Here is a 12,529-nt window from a genome sequence, read left to right on the forward strand (position 1 = left end):
TATATATATATATATATATATATATATACACAGTGTGTGTGTGTATATATGTGTGTGTGGGTGTGTGTGTGTGTGGTTGTGTGTCCCTTAAAGGAGGTGATAATTTTTTCATGTTATCAATTACAGTGTCCATTCCAGTCCAATTACAATCCAAGAATAAGAGAATGTTTGAATTATTTAATGAAATGCTGAGCTGTTATGAATGATCGCTGTACTGACACTCTGATTGGTCACCATCGCATTGGAGAGGGTGGGTGGGCGGAGCGCTGCGTACATGTGGGTGTTACGAGCGGACAGCTGATTGGCTGGTACGTAGAAGGGAAGCGTATGCGCTAACGCTATTGGTTGTTTGCGGTAGTGGGCGGGATCTGTCAGCTGCGGAGTCGCAACAAATGTAGCAGCAGCGGCAGAATCGCTGCACACACCGCAGACCGAGCAATCGGCTTAGGCTTATAGAATAAAGAGCTGCGTTACGAGTGGAAAACCAGGCACTTTTTCCGTATAAGTATTTGGATCCTAATGGCCTGTTGATAGTGACTTTTTTCGCGTCTTTCTGTGCCGTTACTGTTGCAGCGCGAGACTTTGGAGACGAAGACATCCCGAAAACACAGAAGCACCGACGTGGAAGGAATATTACGTTTTTTACGGGATTATCGGATGGAGCGGAACACCGAGGCGCGGAGTTGCAGCAGGTCCCGGTGTCCGGATCTCCTCCACAGCGACACATCCATGAAGGTATCGATCAACTCCACGACAGGAACCCGCTTTGAGCTGTCCGTTCCCCCGGAGGAGACCGTGGACGGGCTGAAGAGGAGACTGGCGGAGAAACTCCGGGTCCCCAAAGAGCGACTGCTGCTGCTGCACCGAGACGCGTGAGTCCGGGACGCGCCGCTCATCTGATCCCGAGTGGAATTTCTGTCTTGATTTGGAATCAGTTCCTAACGGGATCAAGTAGCCTAACAACAGGGGCGTAGTTTGGTATGGGGAAGCTAGGCTATAATAACCAAGACTAGCAAGTGCAACCCCTAATATTTATATTATTTAATGATATATTCCACGCGCTCAAAGCTTTAATGGGGGTCTCATCCGAAACGCGGCATGACTGAAGCCGGTTTATTTCATCTGTCGTGAGTGAATCACCAGCACGCACCGAAAGTGTGATAAGATTTGCTTGAAGCCGATGATAAATTGTGCAACTCATGTGATTACTAAAGAAAATTTACCACCGTAAAACGTCAATCATCTAAAGAGCCACGTCTTTGTAAGGGCAAGCTTTACTCTGGACCTTCATGAATAATTGATCAAGATACTTTCATCTATGTGTAAAATCAAATGTGTTCTGTTCTAACGATGATTGATATCAGGAAATACCTGGTTTTCAAATATCCAAAAATATGACATGAATCATTAAGAGCCTGATAAAACGAGCAGATAATGAACACTTTCAATAGAAGGAAATGTTTTGAAGTAGAAAATTCTGTCAAACTGAAAGGGTTCCAGATGCTTAAATAATATAAAATACTTCATACCTGTGTATTCTATGCAAACAATGAGTTATGTTAAATATTAATTCATTGCAGTAATCAACTTTGCATGTGTGGTTTGCCACAAAAATGCATTTTGCAAAACAAATTTTCACAAGAACTCTGATAAAACACTTCAAACCGAATCTACGCCCTCGAGCAACAATCAGATCAATTGAAATTGAACACCATCAGAAGAACTAAAATAAGATTTGTACGATTGTTTGAACTGTGTTCTAGTTTCGTTATGCTGGAATCCTGTAAGTATTCCAGTGTGGATCCTGTAGGATTGATTCCAGATTCTGACAGAATCATGTGGATTGTTTTACTGGAGAGGCGCATTGATTCTTCTTAAATCAGCATTGAACATTTAGTCAAGTAGCTTCATACAGTACAGATTGTTTCAAAGCAGCTTCACAGTAATAAACATGAAAATAATGTCCTGATGCGTCTGTCAGATGCATGATGGGAAATGACAGTGATTGTGTTCTCCGTCTCCAGGAGGTTAAGCTCAGGAAAACTGCTGGATTTCGGTGTGGTTGACGGAAGCAGACTGACGCTGATGCCCACTGTTGAAGCCGGACTGATGGTAAATAACACCTCCTCCTCCTCATAAATGACATTTTCACATTTAAAAACCTCATGATACCAAAATAGACTTTGGAACCGCAAACTGTGAAGTCGAGTAAGCTTTATTTCGACAGCGCTTTATACAGCAGTTTCACAGTAATAAACAGAATTGGTGACGCAAACTTCATCAAATATGAAACAAATTCAGATTCAGTTGTAAAGCAGCTCTACAGAAGATGATAAAGTCATTATTCAGACCAATTCAGTTCAGTTCAATTACTGTGTAGAGTTCAACAGTTATGAAATTAGTTCAATTCAGCTGTGATCAACTCTAATAGTGTCATTATTCAGCTTCATTCATATTCAGTGTTGATTCAATTCAGTTCAACACTGTTGATGTTGCAAATTTCATTGATTATGAATCAAATTCAGTTTCAGTAGTACCATTTATTCAGCCTGATTCAGTTAAATGTTGATTCAGTTCAGTTCAATAACTGTGTTGATGTTGCAAATTTCATTGATTATGAATCAAATTCAGTTTCAGTAGTGTCATTCAGATCAATTCAGTTTAATGTTGATTCAATTCAGTTCAATAACCTTGTTTTTGGAAATTTCATCAATTATGAATCAAATTCAGTATAAATGGTGTCTTTTATTCAAATTGATTCAGTTCAATGTTGATTCAGTTCAGTTCAATAATTGTTGATGTTGGAAATATCATCAGTTATGAATCAAATTCAGTATAAATTGTGTCATTTATTCAGCTCAATTCAGTTCGATGCTGGAAATTTCATCAATTGTTATTCAAATTCAATTTAAATAGTGTCATTTTTCAGCTCGATTTATTTTGATTTTGATTCAATTCAGTTCAATAACTGTTGATTTTGGAAATTTTATCAACTATGAATCAATTTCACTATTTCCATTTATTCAGCTCGATTCTGTTCATTGTTGAACCCGTTCAGTTCAATAACTGTTGATGTTGGAAATTTCATCAATTATGAATCAAATTCAATATAAACAGTGTCATTTATTCAGCTCAGTTCTATTCAATGTGGATTCGATTCAGTTCAATAGCATCAGTTCAATGTAAACTAAAGTGTAAAGTAAACTCTTTTGGCCACTCATATGAAGACCTGCTCAGTTTGTGATGTTGTTGTTGTTGTGTGTTTGCAGTCGCAGTCGTGGCGGCCAGAGCAGTCGGTCCTGCAGGCGCTGGAGAGTCTCACAGATGCGCAGGTGAAGCTCTCGCTGCGGTCGCACACTTCCTCTTCTACCAGCACACACTCATTCACAAGAACTCACACAATGACTATTCTAATGAGTTCGCATTTCCCACCAGCAGCTGAATATAACTAGTGAAATACACCCACGCTTGTGTACAAATACACTTATGCTCATTGAGAACAAGTGGTAAACTGCAGGATGTATTCTCAGCGGGCTGCTGCTCTTCATGAATGTTGTTCTGTGTTTTGCTGTATTTGCATGTATGCAAATCTCACAGCAGGTTGCGCGTGTTTTACAAAACTCCAATATGAGATTGCCTTCATAACATTTTATGTTTAACAGATCATTAACATTTGAAAGTTTTTAGGAATCTTTCGTTTAAGACCCTTCGTGTTGCAGATTCATCTGTGAAACCACATGTGCGTACATGTATATATGTAAATATATCTGTGTGTGTCTGTGTGCTCCGCCCCATCAGCGGGTCTGTGCGTCATTTTGGCTATGCAGCGCTGTTTGATGTCAGTTCAGCCTCAGTTTGTGTGTGTGTGTGTGTGTGTGTGTGTGTGTGGTTAGACTTGGAGAGAAACACTCAAGTATGATAAATGATTTCCTAGAACAGACTCATGTTGAACTCTTATTATAACCTCTCTCTGCAGTCTGTGTCACTGTTTACCTCTATGAGGAACATGCAGGAACACTTTACTTAAAGCCTTTAAATATAATGCATTATAAAAGTATTTTTAATGCATTAATTAATGCACCTTATATTGATCTCATGAATAACTGTAACCACACTTCTCTATTAATTCTTACACCTTTAGAAAATATAATGCATTAAAACACATGACAGACAACCAAGTTCAGATATAACAGGGAATCTGCAAATATTATAATGCATTTTACAGTTATTTATGAAAAGATATAATGCATTATATTATGAATACCTTTATAATTCATTATACATAAAGGCTTTAAGTTAATGTTACCATGATTTTCTTCCTCAGTAATTTTGCACAAACATTCTTAAATCAAGATACATTTACTAGAAGATATGAAGTCATTTCTCTTCTCCAGTAAATGTATCTTGATTTAAGAATGTTTAGATATTTGTGCTGGAAAACAAGACAGAAACACTGAGGAAGAACAGAGTTTTTTGCAGCGTGTGTGTGACGCAAGTGTGCAGCGTCTGTGCAGTAGATGCAGTGTTGTGAGCGAGTGCCGTTATCTGCTGTAAGATGTGGTTGGTGAAGCTGTAGGTATTTTTAACCTGGAAATCCTCCTGTGAAGTGAGTTAGAACAGCCCTCGACTGAACCTCCGACAGCTTCTGTTGTCTATATACTGTTTTGTGTGTGTGTGTGTGTGTGTGTGTGTAGGTGGTGCTTCGGGAAGTTTATTTTTGTCAGACGTGACGCAGGTTTGAGTGTGTTCACTCTCTCTCTCTCGCTCTCTGATATTTTCTGAATGAAGCAGGTCTAGTAAAATGAAATGAGTGCATGATTAAAGGGGACCTTTCATGCCCTTTCACAAGATGTAATATAAGTCTCTGGTGTCCCCAGAATGTGTCTGTGAAGTTTCAGCTCAAAATACCCCACAGATCATTTATTATAGCTTGTCAAATTTGCTCCTATTTGGGTGTGAGAAAAAACACGCCGTTTTTGTGTGTGTCCCTTTAAATGCAAATGAGCTGCTGCTCCCGGCCCCCTTTCCAGAAGAGGGCGGAGCTTTAATAGCTCACGCTTCGGTCGCTCAACAACTGGAGAATCTCACGCAGCCAAAATGAGGATTGTCAGTAACGGTGTTCAGCCTTACATTGTTCAAACCGGAGTCGACACTGATGGAGAGACTCAGGAAGAAGTTACAACTTTTAGATGTTTCTGAATGGTTAGTGGATAAATTTATGTAGTTGCTGTGGAGTTGATTCAACTCATCCACTAGCATGTGCCGTCATGTTCATCTTTTGTGTTGAATTGACCCTCGTTTGTGAAGCAGTCCGGCGTAAAATGACGGCATGACAACAACACTCTACTACAACAACTCTTCCTCTTCTCTAAAGCAGCCCAACATGGCCCCGCCCCCTTTGTTGTGTGTTCTCGGGGGCGGGGTTTATGTAAATGTTAGGGTTTGTGATGTCACTAACCTGGGAAGAAGCTCGTTGTAGTCCCTACCAGCCGTTTGTTGTAGTCCTTAAACAGCGATTTCTGTAAAAGAAAATCTCTCCCTTTGCATTGAACTTTGAGTGTCGTAACTTTGCAGATGTTGTTTATGATCAAACAGCAACATTACACACTAACTAAAGTTAAAAAAGTCAAATCATAATCAAGGACCCCTTTACAAAAAGAACAAATATCTACCAATGGGGTCAGAAAAATAATATTGTTTTCCCTTTAAATTATTATTATTTTTTTCCTCCATTGGCAGATAGTCTTAATGTCTTCAGTCATTTCTCTTCTCCAGTAAATGTATCTTGATTTAAGAATGTTTAGATATTTGTGCTGGAAAACAAGAGGAAAACACTGAGGAAGAACATCATGTTTTGCAGTGTAGTTCTGCTTCTCTGCAGATCTGTTTATCACTCATTGTTATTTCTCTCTCCTGCATCGTCTTGCTCTCGTCTTCCTGTCAGGGGAATCTCTGGCCTTTCCATTCAGCATCATTGGAAATCATTTGCTCTTAATAGCGTAGTGCGGTGAGGGAGCGGATCAATAGAGCTGCAGGCGCGTCTTCCTAATGCGAGCCATTCACTTCAGATGGATCGCAGAACAACAGAAGATGCTCAACTCGGCCATTTCCATTGATCTCTGAAGCTCGATGTTAATTAACCTCAGATGCCAGTATGTGCAGCTATCAGTACAGATAAAGAATATGTTTACTGACAGTCCTAACCGCGTGATTTAAGGGGTTTTTCGTTGTTTCAGGAATAAACCAGAGGCCGTCTGAAAGCTTCCGCTTTGTTTACAGTCATTTTTAAATACTATTTTTAAACCCATTTTGCTACCAGAATGTATTTCCAGTTCAATCAGGATGTTCTGTTATGGTAAGGGGCGGGACATTTCCCCAAACACGCTCCAGCCGACCAATCAGAGCACATTGTGCTTTTCAGAAGGAGGGGCTTCATAGAGACAGGAACTAAACAGAGCGTTACTGACAGACTGGGAAGAGAGGAGCTGAACAATGGAGAATATGAGGAAAATAATCAACCTGTTCTAGCAGAGCACAAAAACATAACAGGTCCTGTTTAAGAGTGTATGACAGGTGCTTGAAAAATAAGAGGGATTTAATGTGCATAATAAGGGCAGGAAGAGGCAGTGTAAATATTTAAAAACATGATTTATGTTGACTTTAATGGGCGTCATGTGAGTGTTTGTGGGTCTGTCTGCTGTCGAGAGATGGAGAAGTGTTTTGCATGATCGTGATTGTGATCGTGATCTCTCCAGCCTCTCATTTGCCGCCTGTCTTTGTGATTGAAGTGGTCAGTGACTCAGTGTCGTGACTCGCCCGTTCCCGAGAGACGTTTTTGATGATCGTGAGCGATTCATTCATTCACATCACATACACTCACACTACAGGAATTCTGTGTTTCACAGGCTCACACTGTTCTTGTTTTCCAGCACAAATATCTAAACATTCTTAAATCAAGATACATTTACTGGAGAAAATGACTGAAGGTTAAAGGATTAGTTCACTTCAGAATTCAGATTTCCTGATAATTTACTCTCCTCCATGTCATCAAAGATGTTCATGTCTTTCTTTCTTCAGTGGAAAAGAAATTAAGCCTTTAGAGGAAAACATTCCAGGATTTTTCTCCATATAGTGGACTTCACTGGGGTTCAACGGGTTGAAGGTCCAAATGTCAGTTTCAGCTTCAAAGAGCTCTACATGATCCCAGACGAGGAATAAGAGTCTTATCTAGAGAAACCATCGGCCTCTTTATAAAAAAACAAAAAAAAGGGAAAAAATATATACTTTTTAACCACAAATAGTCGTCACTGCTCTCTGATGCTCCACACATTACGTAATCACGTCGGAAAGGTCACACGTGACGTAGGCGGAAAAACTCCATCTCATTTTCAAAATCGTCCGACGTTGTTTTACCTTTTTTTTTGTAAAGGGTGTTTGACTTAGTCTTTGCACATTCGCCTTGTAAACACTGGATCGGTACTTCTGTCTACGTCACGTGTGACCTTTCCAATGTGATTACGTAATGTGTGGCGCATCAGAGAGCAGTGACGACTATTTGTGGTTAAAAAGTATATATTTTTTTCTGTTTTTTTTATTTTTTATAAAATGTCAGATGGTTTCTCTAGATAAGACTCTTATTCCTCGTCTGGGATCATGTAGAGCTCTTTGAAGCTGCACTGAAACTGACATTTGGACCCGTTGAACCCCAGTGAAGTCCACTATATGGAGAAAAATCCTGGAATGTTTTCCTCAAAATCCTTCATTTGTTTTCCACTGAAGAAAGAAAGACGTGAACATCCTGGACGACATGGGGGTGAGGAAATTATCAGGAAATCTGAATTATGAAGTGAACTAATCCTTTGAGAAACATGGAGAAAAGCACAATAGGTGCTCTTTAAATGGAATCAGATCTGACTCTCAATGATCTTGAGTATTTTCTGAGAAGAATGTTTTGTCGTTTGCTCTTTCTCGGTCTGACTGGGGCACAAACACACTCGAGCCTCCAGCGCTGCTTCATCTCTCTTTGCCATTTCACTCGTTTTCCCCCTCGTGCAGGAGTTCCTGTGAGTCAGGAGTGTGTTTTGAGTTCATCTCCGCCTCTTTGCGCTCATATCATACTCTCCCATCTGCATACCAGCCGGTCTGGTGTTATGTAAACCGCTTTAAACCAGACTCTTCCCAGTGTCGTATTGCCACACTCGGAGGTTCTTGTAATAGAGAGTTCCTTGGGTGTTTCCTCCTAATTCACTGATTTCCAAACGTCCTGCAGTGCGCAGTCATTGTGTAAATCTGTGAATGTCCAAATTAATGTCACAAAATGCCTTTAGTATCACTTCTTACGTCAGGATTTTACTTTATCAAGTGGTGACAGTCAAACTAAAAAGATATGGGTTTCTCCGGCTTTTTAAAAAAAAAAAATGTTCATTTTACTACTCTTTACTGGAGAAGCAAAATTTTCTGACTCCATTGGCAGATATTTGTTCTTTCTTTAATCAAACTCACTTCATTTTGACGCCTTGTTCCTTAAACAAGTCTTAATATCCTCAGTCATTTTGCTTCTCCAGCAAATGTATCTTGATTTAAGAATGTTTAGATTTTTGTCATGACGCATCAGTTGGTCGCACTGCGTTACAAAGTACCAACCCACAATTTCTGAGAATTGCGAATGCACTGGAGGTAACCAACAAAAAGTTGTGAGTTTCCAAGACTGCTCTGCTGCTTGCTTCACCCACACCAGTGACTGATATCTGAGACTGAAGCCGTCACGCCAAAGGAAGGTCACATGCCCACTCCAGTTACTGAGCCCAACACACCAACACACAACCTTAAAAGGGGACCTGTTATGCCCTTTTACAAAGTCTTGTTTTTGTGCTCTACTAGAACAGGTTGATTATTTTCCTCATATTCTCCATTGTTCAGCTCCTCTCTTTCCAGTCTGTCAGTTCCGCTCTGTTTAGTTCCTGTCTCTATGAAGCCCCTCCTTCTGAAAAGCACAATGTGTTCTGATTGGTCGGCTGGAGCGGTGCGTTGTGATTGGAGTTTGGGAAATGTCCCGCCCCTTACCATAACCGCCAGTTTCAACACACTACTGACTAACTCAACCAGGCCCCGCCCCTTTAATTTTGTGCATAAATTATTTAGGAGTAGGAGTAGTTGAAGGGGAGTGCGACGAGTGACATTAGTGGAGGAGACTGTTACTCATTCAGGCTTCCCTCGCCTGTACCATCATCTCATCTGAAGGCGAGTGAATTCTCCACGGGTCTCTGAAACTACAGGAGACGCTCGCCCTTCTGTTTTTGTGGTGTGAAACCTCAGCGCTGTAGATGAATGAAGCTCAGACTGCTGGTGGTTTATCTGGTTTTAGTAGTACTGTACTGATACTGTCACACACTGAGATATTTATTTATTTATTTAGTCACTCATTCATTTATTAATTTATTCATTTTTTTATGTATTTAATCTTTTTTTCAGTTATTTATTTATTCATTCAGTTATTTACTTACTTTATTTATTTATTAATTCATTTTTATAAATTTTTCCATTATTTTTTATTTATTTATTTATTTATTTTCCTTTTTTTAAATTAATTTATTTGTTCATTCAGTTTATTATTTATTCATTTATTCAGTCATTATTTTTTTATTTATTCATTCATTTATTTATTTAATTTTTTCATTTATTTCTTTATTCAATCAGTTGTTTGTTTATTTATTTATTCATGTATTTATTATTTACTAAGTTGTTCATTTTTTTTATTCAATTTTTTCATATAATTGTTTTTTTTTTTTTTTTAGTAATTCATTTATTCATTTTTTTATTTATTTTTATTTTTCCATTATTTTTTTTTTCATTTATTTATTCATTCAGTTATTTAATTATTGTTTTATTAATTAATTTATTTATTTTTATTTATTTTTCCATTATTTTTATTTATTTATTTTATTTTATTAATTTATTTGTTTATTTATTAATTCATTATTTTTCGTTTAATATCAGGAGGTTGTTCTTCTAAAGTTTTGCAGTGATGGTCGCTGTATGGCTGTGATTGGAGTCAGAAGATGTTCAATAAATGAGCTGTTAATGTTTTAACTAACTAAACATGCGAGTCTCATTAACTTATGTTTATCGTCTTGTTTTGTGTTCAGGTCAGTGACTTCCTGTCAGGACGGTCCCCGTTGACCCTTGCCCTGCGTGTGGGCGATCACATGATGTTTGTGCAGCTCCAGCTGGCAGCTCAGCAGTCTGTAGGGCAGCCGTCCGTCTCCAGGGGTCCTGCGGGCACCAACCACATCCACCAACCGGACGCACAACACTCCACGGGCCCCGCCCCTCCCTCACCACCCGTTAGCCACGCCCACTGTGGTCAAAGCCCCGCCCCGGCCCCGCCCCGATTTCAGGTAGAGCTGCTTCAGTCTTTCATGTTAAGACCTTCGTTCATCTTCAGAACACAAATGAAGATATTTTTGAAAAAAAAATCCGAGAGGTTTCTGATCTCCCATAGAAAGCAACGTAATTACCACATTCAAGGTCCAGAAAGGTACTAAAGACATCGTTCAAACAGTCAGCGTGACTGCAGTGGTTCAACCTTAATGTTATGAAGCGACAAGAATACTTTTTGTGCGCAAAAACAAAACAAGAATAACGAGTTCATTCAACAATCTCTTCTCTTCCCTGTCATTCTGCTACACAGTTGATGTTGTAAACACAGTGAAGGCTTCTGTGTTCTGCGTCAGAACGGCAGCTCAGTATTGGCTGATGTTGATCACGTGATCAGCACGACGTGTGATGCTGACGCAGGAGCTGGCCAATAATGAGTCGCCGTTCTGATGTAGAACACAGAAGCCTTCACTGTGTTTACAACGTCAACTGTGTAGGAGACTGACACAGTAATGTTGCAAAATAAAAATAAAATATGAAACAACAATCCAGACCAGATCCTGTATGTTCACTGTAGTCAGCTCTGCTGTATTCACAGTTTTCTGATGTGTGTGTGTGTGTGTGTGTTAGGCTGAAGGCAGCACTCAGAGCCCCAGACAGCGATGCAAACCAGGCGCCGTCATCGAGAGCCTCGTCAACCACGCGCCTGGAGTTTTCTCAGGGACCTTCTCAGGTAATGCATCACTTCAGTGTGTGTGTGTGTGTGTGTGTGTGTGTGTGTGAGTTAGTGAGTGAGTATGTGACTGCGAGTATGTGAGTGCATAAGTGCGAGTATGTGTATGTGAGTGCGTGAGTGTGTGACTGCGAGTATGTGACTGCGAGTATGAGTGCGAGCGTGCGAGTGCGAGTATGCGAGTGTGCGACTGCGAGTGTGTGACTGCGAGTATGTGAGTATTTGAGTGCGACTGCGAGTGTGTGACTGCGAGTATGTGAGTATTTGAGTGCGACTGCGAGTATTTGAGTGCGACTGCGAGTATGTGACTGCGAGTGTGTGAGTATTTGAGTGTGACTGCGAGTATGTGACTGCGAGAATGTTAGTGCGAGAGTGTGAACACGTGAGTGTGAGTATGTGAATGTGAGTGCGAGCGTGTGAGTGTGTGTGTGTGTGTGTGTGTGTGTGTGTGTGTGTGTTCTAATGGGTCACAGACAGTAGAGAAACACAATGTTGAATGCAAATCATAAAATCCAACCATATAATCAATTATCTAATCACAGCACAGTCAGTAAGTAAACCATTTCATCTTGACCTCTCCCTCCACAGGTACTTTACACCCAAACTGTCAGGACGGCAGCGGGCGTCCTCGCCGTGACATCACCACCATCCTCCAGATCCTCAACGACCTCTTGAGCGCCACGCGACATTACCAGGGAACCCCTCCGACCCTGGCGCACCTGCGCTGCCAGACGCCCTGCCCTCCGGCTGCGCCCTGTTCACCTCCACCCTCACCTACCTCAGACGGGCAGCAGCACAGACACCTGCGCAGGCCCTCCGGTGAGTGTTGCTCTTCAGAATCAAGACATGATGATTTAAATATGAGGGAAGATCAAAACATTAAAACATTGGAAGACTAAACTTAGAGTGTGTGTGTGTGTGTGTGTGTGTGTGTGTGTGTGTGTGTGTCTGCGTGCGTGGAAGAGGAAGTCATGTTTTCTGACTCTGAGTCTCTTCTAACTTCACACACTTCTCATTTTCTCCTCTGATTCATTGAGCAGTGTGTGTTTGGTCATTTGTGTCTCATTCTGCAAAATTCAGCAAATCAGATCAAACTGACTCTAAACACACAAGCTGCTTCATGAAACCCGAAACCACACCTCTAATACTGAAGACTGATGTCTTTGATCTAAGAATAACCTCTTAAAATATAATCAGACTAAAATGGCATTTTGCTGCGGTTACGGCCCGTCATGTGCTCATCAACACGGCTTTGCTGCTTTCAGAAGCTGCTCTGTTTTGTTTCTTGTGTCTGTTCTCTGAGCTCTGAACGAGACGTGGGGTCACGCCGAGGGGTCACGCCAAGCTTTCAGAGGGTCACGACCCCGTTAGTGAACATTAACCAGCAACCACTGGCCTTACACACACACACACACACAC

The 12,529-nt window shown here is 40.6% G+C and overlaps 1 protein-coding gene across 1 annotated transcript in view; it reads left to right on the top strand.

Annotated features, from left to right (window-relative positions):
* Positions 1-402: 402 nt before the first annotated feature.
* Positions 403-12,529, top strand: part of LOC127499306 (midnolin-like) — a 16,067-nt gene continuing 3,940 nt past the window's right edge. Inside the window, exons 1-6 of the mRNA XM_051869473.1 lie at positions 403-872; positions 2,025-2,112; positions 3,270-3,332; positions 10,146-10,397; positions 11,008-11,110; positions 11,699-11,929. Coding sequence (XP_051725433.1) covers positions 658-872; positions 2,025-2,112; positions 3,270-3,332; positions 10,146-10,397; positions 11,008-11,110; positions 11,699-11,929 — 952 coding nt within the window. The 5' untranslated portion in view covers positions 403-657. The remainder of the gene's footprint in view (positions 873-2,024; positions 2,113-3,269; positions 3,333-10,145; positions 10,398-11,007; positions 11,111-11,698; positions 11,930-12,529) is intronic.

The sequence above is a fragment of the Ctenopharyngodon idella genome, chromosome 2 (genome assembly GCF_019924925.1).
Source record: "Ctenopharyngodon idella isolate HZGC_01 chromosome 2, HZGC01, whole genome shotgun sequence".
NCBI lineage: Eukaryota > Metazoa > Chordata > Actinopteri > Cypriniformes > Xenocyprididae > Ctenopharyngodon > Ctenopharyngodon idella.